General features: G+C 40.7%; 1 protein-coding gene across 1 annotated transcript in view; it reads left to right on the forward strand.

Moving 5' to 3' along the window:
* The window catches only part of zfhx4 (zinc finger homeobox 4), a 79,991-nt gene that overhangs the window by 20,679 nt on the left and 44,312 nt on the right, over nt 1-15,000 (forward strand). Inside the window, exon 3 of the mRNA XM_061240002.1 lies at nt 557-1,059. Coding sequence (XP_061095986.1) covers nt 557-1,059 — 503 coding nt within the window. The remainder of the gene's footprint in view (nt 1-556; nt 1,060-15,000) is intronic.

Below are 15,000 nucleotides of genomic sequence, written 5' to 3' on the forward strand. Positions count from 1 at the left end.
CTGTGAGTTTGTGCTGATGCTTAAAAAGGAACTGTGATGGAAGTTCACATTAAGCCTCATTTTAAAAGGGGGAAAAAAAGTCATTTTATTTTTTGTTTGTGTAGATTCTTAGCCTGGTACCCTTTTTTGGACAACTCATTAGTCTAAGATGTAAGAGTAAAGATTAAGTGCATAAATTGCAATTTAATTCATACTTTTTTTAAGGGGTAAATGTGTGTCAGGATCCTTTTGTATTGATGAAATTTCATGTCTTTTAAAACACAAATTCCATAATGACATTCTGTTCGGTAAGAGTAATTAAAGCTATCTGATGAGGGAGTTTAAGAATTGAAAGGGGTGATTGTAATTGATCCTGATTCAATCCTATTACAGCTTTTTATAGTTTAAGCTTTATAGAAGCCGTACCCCTCACTAAGGCTTAATTTTATTGAATTCTTTTGCATATGCCCTACACTGGCCTGTGTGCTCAATTCTTATTTTAACAAAAAAACCTGCCCATTCTATCTCTCTCTCTCCCTCTCTCTCTCCCTCTCTCTCTCCCTCTCTCTCCCTGCAGTAAATAATGAGCTGCCGCCGGAGATCCGTCTTGCCAGTGGTCAGCTAATGGGTGATGACCTGTCCGTCCTCTCTGCTGGGGAGCTGTCACCTTATATCAGCGACCCACTGCTGAAGCTGTTCCAGTGCGCTGTGTGCAACAAATTCACCTCGGACAGCCTGGAGGCCCTGAGCGTGCACGTGAACAGCGAGCGCTCGCTCCCCGAGGAGGAGTGGAGGGCGGTAATCGGAGACATCTACCAGTGCAAGCTCTGCAACTACAACACCCAGCTAAAAGCCAACTTCCAGCTCCACTGCAAGACCGACAAGCACATGCAGAAGTACCAGCTGGTGGCCCACATCAAAGAAGGGGGCAAGCCCAACCAGTGGAGGCTGAAGTGCATCGCCATTGGCAACCCGGTGCACCTGAAGTGCAATGCCTGTGACTACTACAGCAACAGCGTGGAGAAGCTGCACCTACACGCAGCTAACCAGAGACACGAGACGGCACTGAAACTCTATAAGGTACGTGGCTTCACAAGCTTTACTGCTGACGCCCGACAGCTCAGTGTGCATTTCCTCCCATGTTGTGATCCTCTCTCCTGTTGTGGATCAATTGTTCCGCGTCTGCAGGGGTTGCATCGTACATCTTGTGTCTGCAGGGGTTAAGAAGTTGGGGGTGATTCAGACAAAACATCGGCTCGTATTGGCTTTATCCACAAAAAATGTAAACGAAACAAATAAACATAGAAACCACCGTTTCTGGTTCAAACCAGCCATTCTGGTTGGACTTCAGTTGTTTCCCTTTCTAGACCATGGATGCAAGATGAACACGGGTCATGGGGTTTTGTCCTCAAGAACCTTCACTGTCTGATCTCAGGCATCATTAGTCGACCTGTAAATTTGATTTATGCTCATTGTCTTCCCCCTCCTCCTGCCCTGTACTCTGCTGTTAATCTGTGAGAGTCTGTGTAGTCTTACAGTGAGGAATCTGCCAGTCAGCCTATTTGCATCATGCCTTTGAAAATCAAAGTTAATTGAATTCGTGCAAAAATATCAATAAACTCCAGTGACATGGGCAGATATAATTGTTGTTTTCAAAATCGTCGCTTACTTTAATCTCTGTTGTCGTCCATCAAATGACAGCAGGTTTCTGAGGTGATGGTGTGTTTGTGTGGAGAGGGTGGGGTTTATGTTATTTTTAGTATGTGCTGTTTACAGATGCACTGCAATGTTTTGAAGTGTGAATATTATATTCTGTAGGAGATGTGTTGTTTTATATTACACTGCAAGATTTTAGTTGCTTGGCAGATAACTGATATTTATGTGGCTGTGGTGCAGGGAAGGGCAGTGTTGTCTCATCCTGTACCTAAGTGCTTTTGGGTGTTGACTTACTTGGTTGGTGTGATTGCCTGAAACAATAATACTGACATCTTGAAATCATAGACTGACAATATATCACAGACCCATTAGAGTAGTCTTCAGTATGAACTTTATTAGTATAATGAGGATATACTGACTGGCATTGGTCACTTTTTCCAAACAGTGCTAAAGAGCTATGCTTGGCTGTGTATTTAGAAGTTAATTGAGTCACTGGCAATGACCACTTAGGCTACACAGAAAAAAATGGTTCTCATTATTACCCCATTTTTAATATTCTGGTGTGTTCCCAAATTAAGTATAAGTGAGGTGAAAATATAAATCGGAAAATGTGAAAAAATGTACAATTATTTAATCTTTTGGAAGCCTCACTTTATTCATGTATCCAGACAGAGTTGGTAATGTGGCTGCTGGTAACCTAACAACAAAGAGTGAAGCCTGCGACGAGTGAAGTCAGCGTGAGCCAAATGAAGCCCTGAAAGGACTGCATGTGGAATTTTGAGGCCTAGCATCAGAGAATGGATCCATGGGAAGGTTTTGAAATCCTTAGCAGTTTAAAACGGGAGGAGGGAGGGCTCTAGTAATTCTCTAAGCAAATAAAAAAGGTTCCATGGCAACAAAAAGCATTTCACATCATGTAGGAAGAAGAGTATATTGGAGATTAGAGGGTGAGAAAGGCCTAGCTTGAAGCATGTTCTCAGTGGTTCTGAGTTGTTGCCACATCCGTGTACAAGGCAATGTTCGTGGTCTCTGTTGATATTTGTCAAGATATTTGTTTAAGTGTTCACTCATACAAGTGTGGTTGGCATTTGCTTGTTGGATATTTAATATAAGAGTCATCATGATATATGATCTTACGTGCTACTTTTTTGTGAATTAAAAAAATATTGTTACAGCTTTCACCAAACCTCCCACCCCCCAGTTTTACATTTCTGACCAATGTGGGGATTCAATGTTTCAGTTGTGTTTTCATATTTCATCCTGCTTCTGTGTCAATTTCAAAGCCTGTGCAAATGAATCAAGAGTAAGGATATTTACGGCTGTTTGATTGGCGATAATCTTTTTGATCTACATAGATCTTTTCTGATCTTCTGATGTTCCTCTCATCTGAAGGAGAATCTAATGCGTGAAAATCGGTGTGCTTATTTTGGGGGAAAGCCCAAACCAGACCCATGACTATTGGATCTTTTTATAATCTGGGAATTTGTAGGGAGCAGTTGAATGTTTCTGGCCATATTTCCGTGTGTGAAGGACCTTTCCCAGATGTGTGAAGTTTAAAATAATGCTCCATGCTCCGGTTTTACTTGACTTTTTTCTGGCTCTGTAGTGTAATTTCTGTGAAGCCAGGACAGTTAAATCGGGGGTGAAACTGGAGCTTTTCTCCGTTTCCTGACACTATATTTATTTATCCTCGTTCTTGCTGGCCGACAGGCAGGTGGACTTACATAAGAGGCATGCTGTTCTTTGATAGGGAGGGGGCCACTTTTTGACTTGGGAGAGGTGAAAGGTTCCCTGCTCAACCCTCACCCTTCGCTCAGCTGCCCATACCTTAAACAGAGGCTTGCAGGGGGAGAAAAAAATCTGTTTTACAGATGCGGGTTTAATGCGTTTGGCAGGAATAAGAATATTTTACTCATAGACATGTGGTAGTAAAAAAAACGATTTCTTTATTTGACCAGAAAAACACCTCTTCTTTTATGTTTTAAGGTGAAAGGCATATGGGATTGGATAGTTTGGCCAAACACACAAAAGAACAAAGTGTTGATGACCTTTCCATATGGCCTTGGAACAGAGAATATCTTTATGACTAAAAAAAAATGATTGAAGATACAAACAAAAGCATATTCAGTTTTTTATTACCGCTTTGTACCTTCAGACTTCCACTGAAGGGAATTCTGATCTTTGGTTTTCCAGACATTAAATAGGCCTAAATGACATTAGCAGCACAATGTTTCCTTCTTTTGCAAGTGCACAGCAGGTAAATGTAGGCGCTGTCCCACCTTACATTGAACATTCATGAAAGCTGGCTGTTCCTTGGCAGGGTTTGTATCGAAGCTTTCACCCACTCTCTTAATGCAAATTACAGGCTGGTACTGTGTTAAAGTTTTTTTGAAGTCAGAGAAATAACCCTCCTATTCAAAAGGGTATTGTATTTCAGAAAAAAATAATTTTCTCCCTTTTCTGTTTACTGGTTGAAGATGGTGGAAGCCGGCAGATTTATGATAACTGCCGCGTGGTTAAATATAGATTAGTGTAAATATGTCAAGATCATTTGAAAGGTATCTTAATGCTCTGTGAAAGTGCCAGGAAGTGAGCGTCTCTGTAAAAGGGAGCATTTGCTCTGGCATGGCTTGGGTCGTTTAGAACCAAGAATGTTCATGGTCAGTGTGCTCGAAAGCCTATGCAAGGAAATGCAAATACCACGCCACACCTGTTCCTCAGCTGGGCCGGCTCTCCAGAGGATTTTTTAACCGGAGGATGTCCAGCGCGCATCTCCGGCTGAGATTCAGGGGCTATGAACTGCTTAATTACACCAAGCTCCCTTTTTCCTGAGCATCCGTCATCAGTCAAGCAGAATGGCCTGTCTGGAGCCCACCAGTCCATTTCCATATTTGTGTGTGTGTCCCCCCCCTCCACCCCCCTTTTGAACCCACCGGGGCCCCGGTGCATATAATGCTCATCTTTATCATACAGGCAGGGAGAGATGGAGTGGGAAGACTCACGCTCCCATCCCCTCCCTGGGGAGCTCCGGATAGGCCATCTCATTATCCATGATATGGATGGCAACACCATTGGTCGGGGCAGGGAAATGAGGAGGGAAATTAAAAAGGGGGGGAGTGCTAGGAATGGGATCTCCAATTCATCAGAAGAAAGGTTTTTTTTTTTTATTTTATTTTTTTTTATTCTGCATATTTATACCCTTATATTTGACAAAAAAATGTTTTTTCTCTCTCTTTTTTTTCTTCTTCTACGTATCACCATCAAGATGGCGGCGTGGTGACGGGCATGTTATTAACCAGCCGGCAGTTATACCACATTCATTACAGGAGGTCAGCCCCGATCCTCTCATTTGAAAATCAAATGCCCCATATATATGCAGTTCTAATTATTGGACTGTCATTTCGTCCAATATGATTGTAAAATGGACAGGAGATTGAGCCGCATGTATTTGCATAAAAAGTCATTGTATTTCTAAAGAATGAAAAAAGCCTATATCAAATATACCCCCCTCCAATATTCAAACGAAGACACATATCCCTAAATATTTCTCTTATCCTCCCTCCCCTTCTCTTTTTAATTGGATTTTTGTTAGCTGCTGAAAGATGTGAACAATTGGTAAAATAATTCACTCTATTTTTATAACTCAAGGATTTCACACTGTTTCACCTGTTTTAAAGAAACCCTTGCACATCTTAAAGAGTTCATAAAAAAGCAGAAGAAATATTGTGAAGGAAAAGGAGTAATGAAGAATTGAGGAAAAAAATCTTTGCTGCCTTTTCTGTGGCATAATGAAGCAGGAGGGCAGAGCGCAGAGAGAATTTATGGGCCGGCGTAGACCGCTGTAAGGCCACAAACAAACCCAGGACAGCACAAATATTACGATGATTCCCCATGAATAAATGCATTTCATCGCTGCTGTCCGCCTAGTTCTCCCCCACACGGTGAATGGGCGCAGATTATTCAAATCGTCTCAGCTTTCACCTGCGCACAGATTACAATGAAAATCTTTCAGAGGTTTGGGAGCGGGGAGGGGTATAATTAAAGCCTAAAGACAGATGAGTGTGAGGACACAAAGGAAAGAGTTTAGCCTGCCCTTCTTTCATTAATCCCCCTAGTTATTAATAGAATTTCTTGTATTCTTTTCCTTGGTCATAACCAGATGGTCATTTCAGCACTTGAGGGCAGAAGCTTTGGTCCAAAACTGTGTGCTGATTGACACTCAGTGAATATTGTTTAATTGCACCAAACCCCCCCACCCCCACCCCACCCCACCCCTCCACCCACCCACTTTGGTGTGCTGGGAGGTACCGTTTGGCGATGCACTGATATTAATAACCAGATGTGGTCTTCTTCCTGGTCCCAGGGTCAGACAGGCTCGCCAGGTCAGTCCATTTGTCTGTGTGCAGGAACTGTGAAGCCTATTGAGGGTGACAGGTATGGGAACGATAGCAGGGCCGGCTACTTACAGACCACCAAACGGGAACGTTGCACTGCTGGGAACAAAGAGTGGCAGGAGTTTGTCATTTTTTTTCTCTCGCTCTCCCGTTCCCCACCCCCTCTCAATTTCTCATGGGATTTGAAGCCGGCTTAACAAAGGACGACTCCCAATCCGCTGATACGAGCAACACATTTTATGAAAGAAATATACGTATGCATAGATATCCGTTGTTTATAAAGATAGCTTGGAAAATGTTTTTTAGCTTTGAATAAACCAGCTGCCTTATGGCTTTACCAACATTCTCCGTGACCTGCGCTGCCAATTTGAGGTCTAGTTATTAGATACTAGTTGTAGAATAATACCAGCATAGTACTTTTGGTTCATTCTGTGAAAATTTTTCTTTTTGAAAAATTTCTTGTTGTCATAAGAGGAACCCATTTGTGGTCATGTAAAATATGGTTCCTGCAGGCTGCAAGGCACACGTGGACCAATGAACAAATTCACACATGGTGCAAAACTAACCATGTCACCATTAGAAGGAGTTTGTCCATAATGTATTCTTATATTTTCAGCAAAATCAATGTGGTTTGATTTTACTTAATAGTGTCATTGGGAAAAAAAATACAATAAAAATAATTATATAAAATGTGTGATATGGACCAATAGCTGAACTGCTGCCTTTTTTGCAGTTTTGTGCACATCATCAGACACAGACAGTATAAAGCATTCCTGTCGTAATTGATTTTAAACATTAGGTGCTCACTGAATAGATAAGTAGTGTGTGATATTCGATTACAGAGTAAGGAACTCATTTAACCTTCTCTGCTATCCTGCCCAGGATTTCCAACACAATGCAATTTACCTCCCTTAGGTTCAGTAGGATTAGACTGCTACTAGTAATCCTTAATACTTTGAAATAGACCTGATAGAACTCCCACTTACTTGTTTGGGATTATGCTCATGAATTTCAGCACATTTACTTAAATTAACCCGTCGAATTATCATTTTTTTTAATTGTTAGAAATGCTTAAAAGCATTCCGCAAAGCCAGATGGACAATGCTCTTTAATACGTGGTCTAATACAGTGCATTAGCATTAAGCAAGCATTTTTTTGTTTCCATTTAGAATTATATGTATTTTTTTCTGTTGTGACTCTTTCATAATGTGCCAGCATTTCGTTTGGCCTGCTTTGTTCCTTGCCTGTGATGATTTTTTGCTAAAGGTGCAGTTATTAGAAAGGGCGAATGAGTTGTTTTCTTGATTCCTCTGGTGAACAAAGGGAAACATCTCAGTAATCTTCAAAGTGGTCATTGGTATGTTGAGTGGACCCTGGTATGCAGACCGGCTAAACCTTTTCTCTGAAAAACAATGTCCTTCCTATTATGAGCGATGACTGCATAAACAGTAGCCCGGAGCACTGGAGATATTGGTAGTATCAAGTTACCTTGCGGTGGTCTGAAAATAGGAGATATTTAACTTCCACATGAATGAGTATGTATATGTTTATAGATAATTAGTATGTGGGTGTGTGATATACTTACATATAATTATATGCATTTGTCTTCTTCACAAAGTGAAAGATTGGGCCAGTCGTCCCAGGGGATGGCTTACTGTAGATTCTCTGCTGAAATATGCAAAGCACATAATAAGAAAGCCTTTCAAAGACTAAAAGGAGCAAACGAGCAGGCTTTGCAGTAGGGGAAGTGTTCCTCCTCCTGATCTTGTTACCCTCGGTTTCAGATTCCTTCCTGCTCGGTTGCTCGCAGCCTGCACCTAATTTCAACGGGATGCAAATAAGGGCCGGCCTCCATGTCGTGACGGAGGGCGGGCGGCAGATGGAAGATGAAAGCGAGGTGTTTAAACGGGATGGCATGCGGGGCCCAAGCCCCTACCTGCTCCCTGTTTATCAGATGAGGTGGGATGGATCTTTTTCAGGGGCTTGATGGGGGCAGGGGGGCTCTGAGCTCTGAGTTTCTGTACTTTCCGTCAGCTGCTCTTATCCTGCTGGAGGGGAGGCCTGGCTTTGGGCTCTGGCAAGAGGGCCTGGCTTGTTGGTTTGTGTTCCTGCCTTCTTCCTAGGGGGTGAAGGTGAACCTCCAGTGATCATGCAGCCTCCAGCCCTGTGTTAGGCTGGCTTATCTGAAGTCACCTGGCTGCACTAAGGGTGCAGACACAACATTAAGAAAAAAAGAAATGCCTTCATTGTTTTCTGTTGAAAGACATACTCAGTCTAGGGGGGAGGCTATGAGTCAGTTTTAATAACAGCCATTGGTTTTCTTACACTGGCATCTACCTCTATACGCATAAGTCCATGCAGTCCAGCTACATTTAAACCGGTCCCTTTAGCGCTCTGTGTATTACAAACATATGTCACAGAGTATGAAAAAAATACTGCAGAAAAGAGACTGGAGCTTCAGGACAGGAGATAAGGCGGCCTGCCATTTTGAATAGGAATTCAGCTGAAACTGCACTCTGCTATTCAGTCTGTGGAAACAAAGGGAAAGACAGATGGCTCACTTTACTTTAGTGATTGTAATTTGCTGTTCATTAAGAAAACGTCTCTCATGCCCATTCTTCATTTGGATCCATGGAATTATTATGTATATTTCCCCCCACACCCACTCGCCCCCTGGGAATTCCTTATTTAATTATTTTTATTTCCCTTTTGTGATTAGATACGAGGCGTGATCAGCTGAGTTGATTAGACAACAACAATTTTCTTAATAGCAAAATGATTCGCAATTTGAGATGGCTTTTCCCATTTTTCTGTCACCAACATTGATAAATGATGAGGTCTATTGGATGCAGATTCTACCTTGTTAGCTCAAGTGCACATGCAAATCACCTTTATTGATTCTATAAAAAATATTTGGAAAACAGTCTGCTTCGCTGGCAACTTTTCTTACCTTTGATAGTGGAATTGTTTTTAGCTGATATGTGGAAGGTTTGTTGTTGTTTTTTCCTCACTGATGCAATAAATGTTGGAGAGGACTTAAAAAATCTTAGCTGTCAGATTGATGTTTACCTTTTAAATACAAGTGTCTTTTCATTACAGTGTGAGCTAATGGGCCCGTGGAGGTGAGTTTATAACCAGCTACCTATTTATTGTCATATTGAGAACTCCTAAGGCAATGTAATGTCACTGTGCTGTCACCACAGAGTGAATAGGGGTGACTTTTTTCATTCTAAATTCGAAACTCCTGTGCTCCACTCTTGTGCGGAAGGTTCTGGAAGCAGCTTTAGCTCTGCTTTATATCCTTCTCCAAAAACAGAAGAAACACTTAAAAGCATGAAGGAGGGGAAAGTCTCACCATTTCACTGTAACCAATGTAATGGATAACCAAAAGAAAGATGTTAGATGAAACTTGTACAATCAGGACTTCTGTAAATGGTTATGTTGTAGAGGCTGAAATGTACCAAAGGAATAATAATTCAATAGATGAGTGTACATGAGTTTAGGATCTCTGGACTTCTTCACCTCTTGTCAAAGACCAGAAAGCTTTTAGTGTAAAATTCAGGTCAGTAGATTTAATGGGAAATAAGTGTTAAGGCGACAGATTTTAAATCACTGTAATATAAATACGCCTTCCTTTTCTTCCGGAATTTACTTTCTTTTAAGTTAATTTAAACAGCAGACGTGCACTTATGTCTGTCTTTGTAATTTTAGGGATTAGGAGTGTGAGGATTAAACACTGGCCCTTAAATCTTCCATATCAACTTTAAAAGGGAAATATAATATGCAAATCAAAGACATTCATTTTGTGTTTACATATTTTAATCCCTGTAATATAGTTTGTGAGCAGACAGGAACTCATCTCTGTTTAATGTATTAAGAATATCCAAACCTTAGATGCTATTAAAAGGTTTTGTATATGTTTATATACATATTCAACATTCAGGATTATTTTGAAATGGGAGGGAAGTCCACACATGTTTTTGACTATATATCCCATGCATTTTTGTGGGAGAAACATCTTTAAATCCTAATTTCAGAGAGTGCTGATTGATTGAAACTGCAAGTGAAATGTTCCTGCAGCATTCCGAAGTGTAAATATTGTGTAATCAGTAACCACTCACAGTGTGGTCATATGTGGGTGAGAATTTATCATGAACGTGCAACTGTACACAAACAAGGGCAGCCATTGTACTCCAGCCTGTGAGAATTTTTACCAGGATAGTGACTTTCTGAGACTCTGATCAGCTTTTGCACAGGGGAGCTCTTTAAATCATGGGTAAAACTTACAATGACCCCATAACTATGTTAGAGACACACACACTTCACCCAGAATGATGCAAGAAATCTCAGGGGGGTGAAACTGAATGACATCATAGGCCCACTTTTCTGGATAAGGATAATGGTGAAAGATATGAATCCTTTCTATTTGGTGACAATAACTTGTAATTGTAGGTTTTTTTAATTCTATATGGTGGAGGCAAAACTGCAGAAATGAGTAAATAATCTGTCTTAATAGAAGTGTGAATATTTCACAAGCTGTATGGCATAAGCATAACTTTACTAATAATGTAACTGTGTAGAAATGGCATTGTTTGTCATACTTTGATGAATGAGGGAGAAAAAAACTTTGTTAAATGGTATTTACTTTAGAAATGAGGGAGCGGAATCGGTATTAACTGGAATCAATAAGGTATTGCACCACAAATCAATTCCAGTTCGATCGGCTAAGTTGTCTCATGTGGTCGGACATTTCCGCAGTTCTACACCAATATGTGGGGCAGGTGTCTGCGCTGCACCAGGGGTACAAAATGCATTTTTGAAAATAAAAAAGTGATGTGCTTTAAAGAAAAAAAACTCAAGAAAAAAGCAGTTCTGGCTTCCTCTCTGTCAGAATTAGTAGATTTATACACTTGCGATGAATGGTGTCTTTTTCCCCTCCTCAGAGGGATATTTGGTTGAAGTGAGGCCTAGCATATGCATTGAATAATCTGTTCTGTAACACAGGTCTGGCTGATGTGTTCTATTTCCTGAGTTGGTCTTAGGTGAGGGTAGGGGGGGGGGGGGATTTGGGGGTAGGGATCCAGTTTGGGGAAATTTTTGTCCATATGGATGAGTAACTCAGGAAGCACACAAGAGACTGGCTAGTTTTCTTTGCAATTTAAAATGTGTCACGTGTCGCTCCGTCACGGTGGGGTTTTTGAAACAGAATACTGGAACCCAGACGGGAGATCTTTGTTCGGACGCAGATTCAGGAGCGATTACTCTAAATGACAGGTTTGGGAGACTATTTAACATTACAGTAGCTGTGGGATATTCATTTAGGAGAGACCCAGGGTGTGGCGTGTAAACTCGTCTCTCTGCCACCGCTCCTTAAAATAAGAACCACTTCAGAAATAAAAACAGCACTGCAAGACATTTTGTTCTATCTCACTTTTTTTTGTGTCCATTAGCAGGGATGATTATTAGTATGATTATTACAAGGCCGACAGTACGGCGTTGGTTCGGTTGGACCCTTAACCCATGTTTTAAAAAAAGAAATAAACAGGGAAGCGATTTCAGGCTCCTCCGTACTTTCTTTTTGAAATGTGCGGATAAGGGAGGAAAGAATAGCGAAGGTGGCTTTTCATTCCTGGTGTGTGACCCCAGGTTTGAAGGCAGAGGCTTTGTCTAATTCTCAGAGTGGAATGCTCAAGCATACCTTTCCTAGAACTGTTTTGACTCAGGTTGCCAACTGCTACATTGCCACTGATATATCATTACATTTCTTTCTTCAGGCTCAAGTAGTGGTTACTGGTAACATGTGTTTGTAAGGTGTCAGTATTGATGGAATTTTATTCCTGGCCTACTTCCAAGCAATGCTGGTATGTGTTTAAAATACTTTGTGGAACAAAACCAGTTTTTTTTTCTTGCTAGAGGCCCCAGAGTTTCACCGGAAACTGGTATAGTTCCAAAAGCATACAAATAAGTGAGTATTACAAGAAAAATGTTGATGGATATAGATGGTTTAATTTTACCACAGTGATGTTATTAGGAAATGTTTGTGGTGATACGTGGCTCCAGAGTAATTATGCCAAGGCTTATTTTAGATACTTGTTCATTAGCTGGCTGATTCTTTAGTTAATGACAGGAAAACGTCATGTTTTCATAGAATGTGCTAATTTGTCTTTGCTTTAAAAGCCTTTCTCCTTGCCCCAGACTTTCTGATACTTTCTGTCTGGTCATTTGTTCGTTTGCCAATGGTGAGACAAAGGAAAAACCAGCATAGAAAGGATTTGAATTCCTTTACCTTAGTGCCCATGTCGCTAATTAATCTGTTTTGTTACTAATGGCGGAACAAACAAAATAAAAATCTGGTTTACATTGGAAGACGGTGGGGGAGGAGCTGAAATTAGGTTGTTTTGTAATCGGTAATGTCGGCATGAATAAACAACTTGCTGTTTCTATCCGAGCATCGTAAAGTGAACAAAGCAGTTAATTGGGACGTAGATGTTTTTCATTTGACAAGGTAAGGGAGTCTCAGGTGCTGTGATTTAATTGGTCACCTTCTTCTTTTTGCCTTCTTTAGCCAATCGGCTGCCTGGCTTATTAGTCCTGAGCACACGCAGTCCTCCAAGCTCTGCCCACCAGGCTGCACTTAAGTAGGAAACAAGGGGCACTAGCGTTGGCAGCACACTGGCATTCTGGGAGGCACCCTGGGACAAGTCCTTAAGTAAAATGATTGGTCCCATGGGGTGCAACTGTTGGTTGTTTGCCAAGCAGTAATCCAGAACAATTATCCATCAAAGAGATGGAGTGTTTCATCATATTATTGTAGATGGGCCATCTGCAGCAATGTCTGTGGGACAGACTCTGCTAGTGTTTTGGCATTTCTGTTCATTCCTATGCATACAATTAATGGATAATGTTTTCACTTTATGTGTTCCATGTTTTTTCTTCAATTTCTTTCTTTTTTAATGCCTCATTGTGTTGACCAGTTATCCAAAATACAAGTAAAGAAATCATGAAATGAATGTTTTTATTAATTTTATTTTCAGTAAGTGCCTCCAGTAAACCGAAATTAAAAGAGAACTCAGGGGGAAAGTTATAAGAAGTTACACGATGCCACAAACATTTTGATTCCTGTAGTCAATGCGACCACGTACGGTGCCTGGCCAGACTAAAATGGTAAGCTTAAACCTCATAAATCAGACATCCACAGGCTTGAGGTTCTGAATAGCCTGCATTTGATGCCAGAATTATCTATAAAAAGAAAAAGGAAAATACAGCATTTTAATATAGGCCTTAAACAAACTGCCAGGAATTTGCTGATTGTGATGAAATTCATATTTTAAAGTTACAGTATAAGCAGTTTTTTCTTCCATTTGGTGAATAATCCATTTGATAATGTTTATTTAGAATTTAGCTCTGTATCACTGCTTTTCTTCTTGTGTAGCATACATTAGAAGCATAATTTGTGTTCCTTACAGTATAAATAATCTCCATTGTATGTTGTGGTTGTATGGTTGTTTCCACGGTTACTTGTGTTCCCATATTCATATGTTTAGATATAACTTTAGAATTCTTCTAAAATAGTCTAATACGCCCATGTCCAGCATCTCTAAATAGTCATGACCACAATGTATACAGTCAATTACATGAATTGCTAAGAAATGGTAAACCATTTAATTCAAGAGAAGATAAAAGCTAACTAACAAAAAGCAAAAGCCTATGGATATTTTATCCTGTAGTAAATGCTTGTTTATCACTATTAGTTATAAATAGCTATTTGTTTGGCTCATCTTCTGCTGAGAGCAAATTATAATGTTGTTTTCTCGAAGACCATCTTAATAAACCTGGACAGGAATGTTCCATGTGTTCTTTCGCTAACTGTATAAGTATTGAAAATCAATTAATGATTCAAAGGTTGTGCAGACATCTGTTTTTTGAAAGCAGAGCAGAATTAAAGAGAAGGGCTTCAGGAATGAGATTGTGCTGTACAATAATCAAGTTAAAGAATAAATGAGGTTTCAGTTGTGCTGCTCCACTGATAGGAAGGGGAGTTGAACAGGCTGTGTTCCTGTAAATGAGACAGGACAAAACCGTGTGCATAGACATTCTGCAGCGTTACTAAACCAAAGCAGTCTCAGGAAGTGCTTTCCTTTCTAATTGAGCCTCACCAGAATATGTTTAGAGTCTGTAGGATAGAGGGCGGCTGTCCATATAAGTAAGCTAGCATGTCTTTGGAGGCCTTTCTTTGGAAAGAAACAAAGATAACAGTAATTAATGACCCTGAATCTGTGCCAAAAAAGCTTTCTTCTGACAACTCCAACTTAATTAAAACTTAAGACATTTCAATGGCCCGGATGGAGTGAAGTCTTGCAGACTCGTGAGAAAATTTTGTAAGTTAAAAGAAAAGATGTGTGTTACCACTGGTGCCATGACTCTAATCCCTGACAGTCAAAGAATCTATTTAGCCAAAGCCCTTTCTTTTAAGCTGCTCACACCTGCAGGCATGCTGGCACTTCCTTTGCACTCGGAGAAGGCCGTTTTTGTGTTTTTGCGGAAGATCAGATAATGGAGGCCTTGCTTGGGCTTTTGTTTTTGTGCATTGTTCATTAGCCTGTGAGTACTGGAGGCACACTTGATATGCTTGGCTCGTCAGGGGGGTTGGATATTCGGGGGGGTTGGAGGCTCCACTGTGAATGTCTGTGATGGCGCAACACTGCCGTGTAAGGGCTCGGCAAGAGCGATTTTAATGCAAAAGTAGTTCAAATTAAAGCTCACAATTGATGGGACAGACTGAATGCGGGTGCCCTGCTGTTCTCAACACATTAGAGCCACAAAGAACAATGGGCGAAGCTGGACAGTTTGGATTTCGCACACAAGGGAGAGTGTTTTAACCAGGCTTTCTTTTTACTTTTCTTCTATTCTCTGTCCTTCCTCTGCTCCCAGCCTGCTGTCCCTTGTTTGAATTAACGAGCTTAGGAAGCCC

Source organism: Conger conger, chromosome 4 (assembly GCF_963514075.1).
Source record: "Conger conger chromosome 4, fConCon1.1, whole genome shotgun sequence".
NCBI lineage: Eukaryota > Metazoa > Chordata > Actinopteri > Anguilliformes > Congridae > Conger > Conger conger.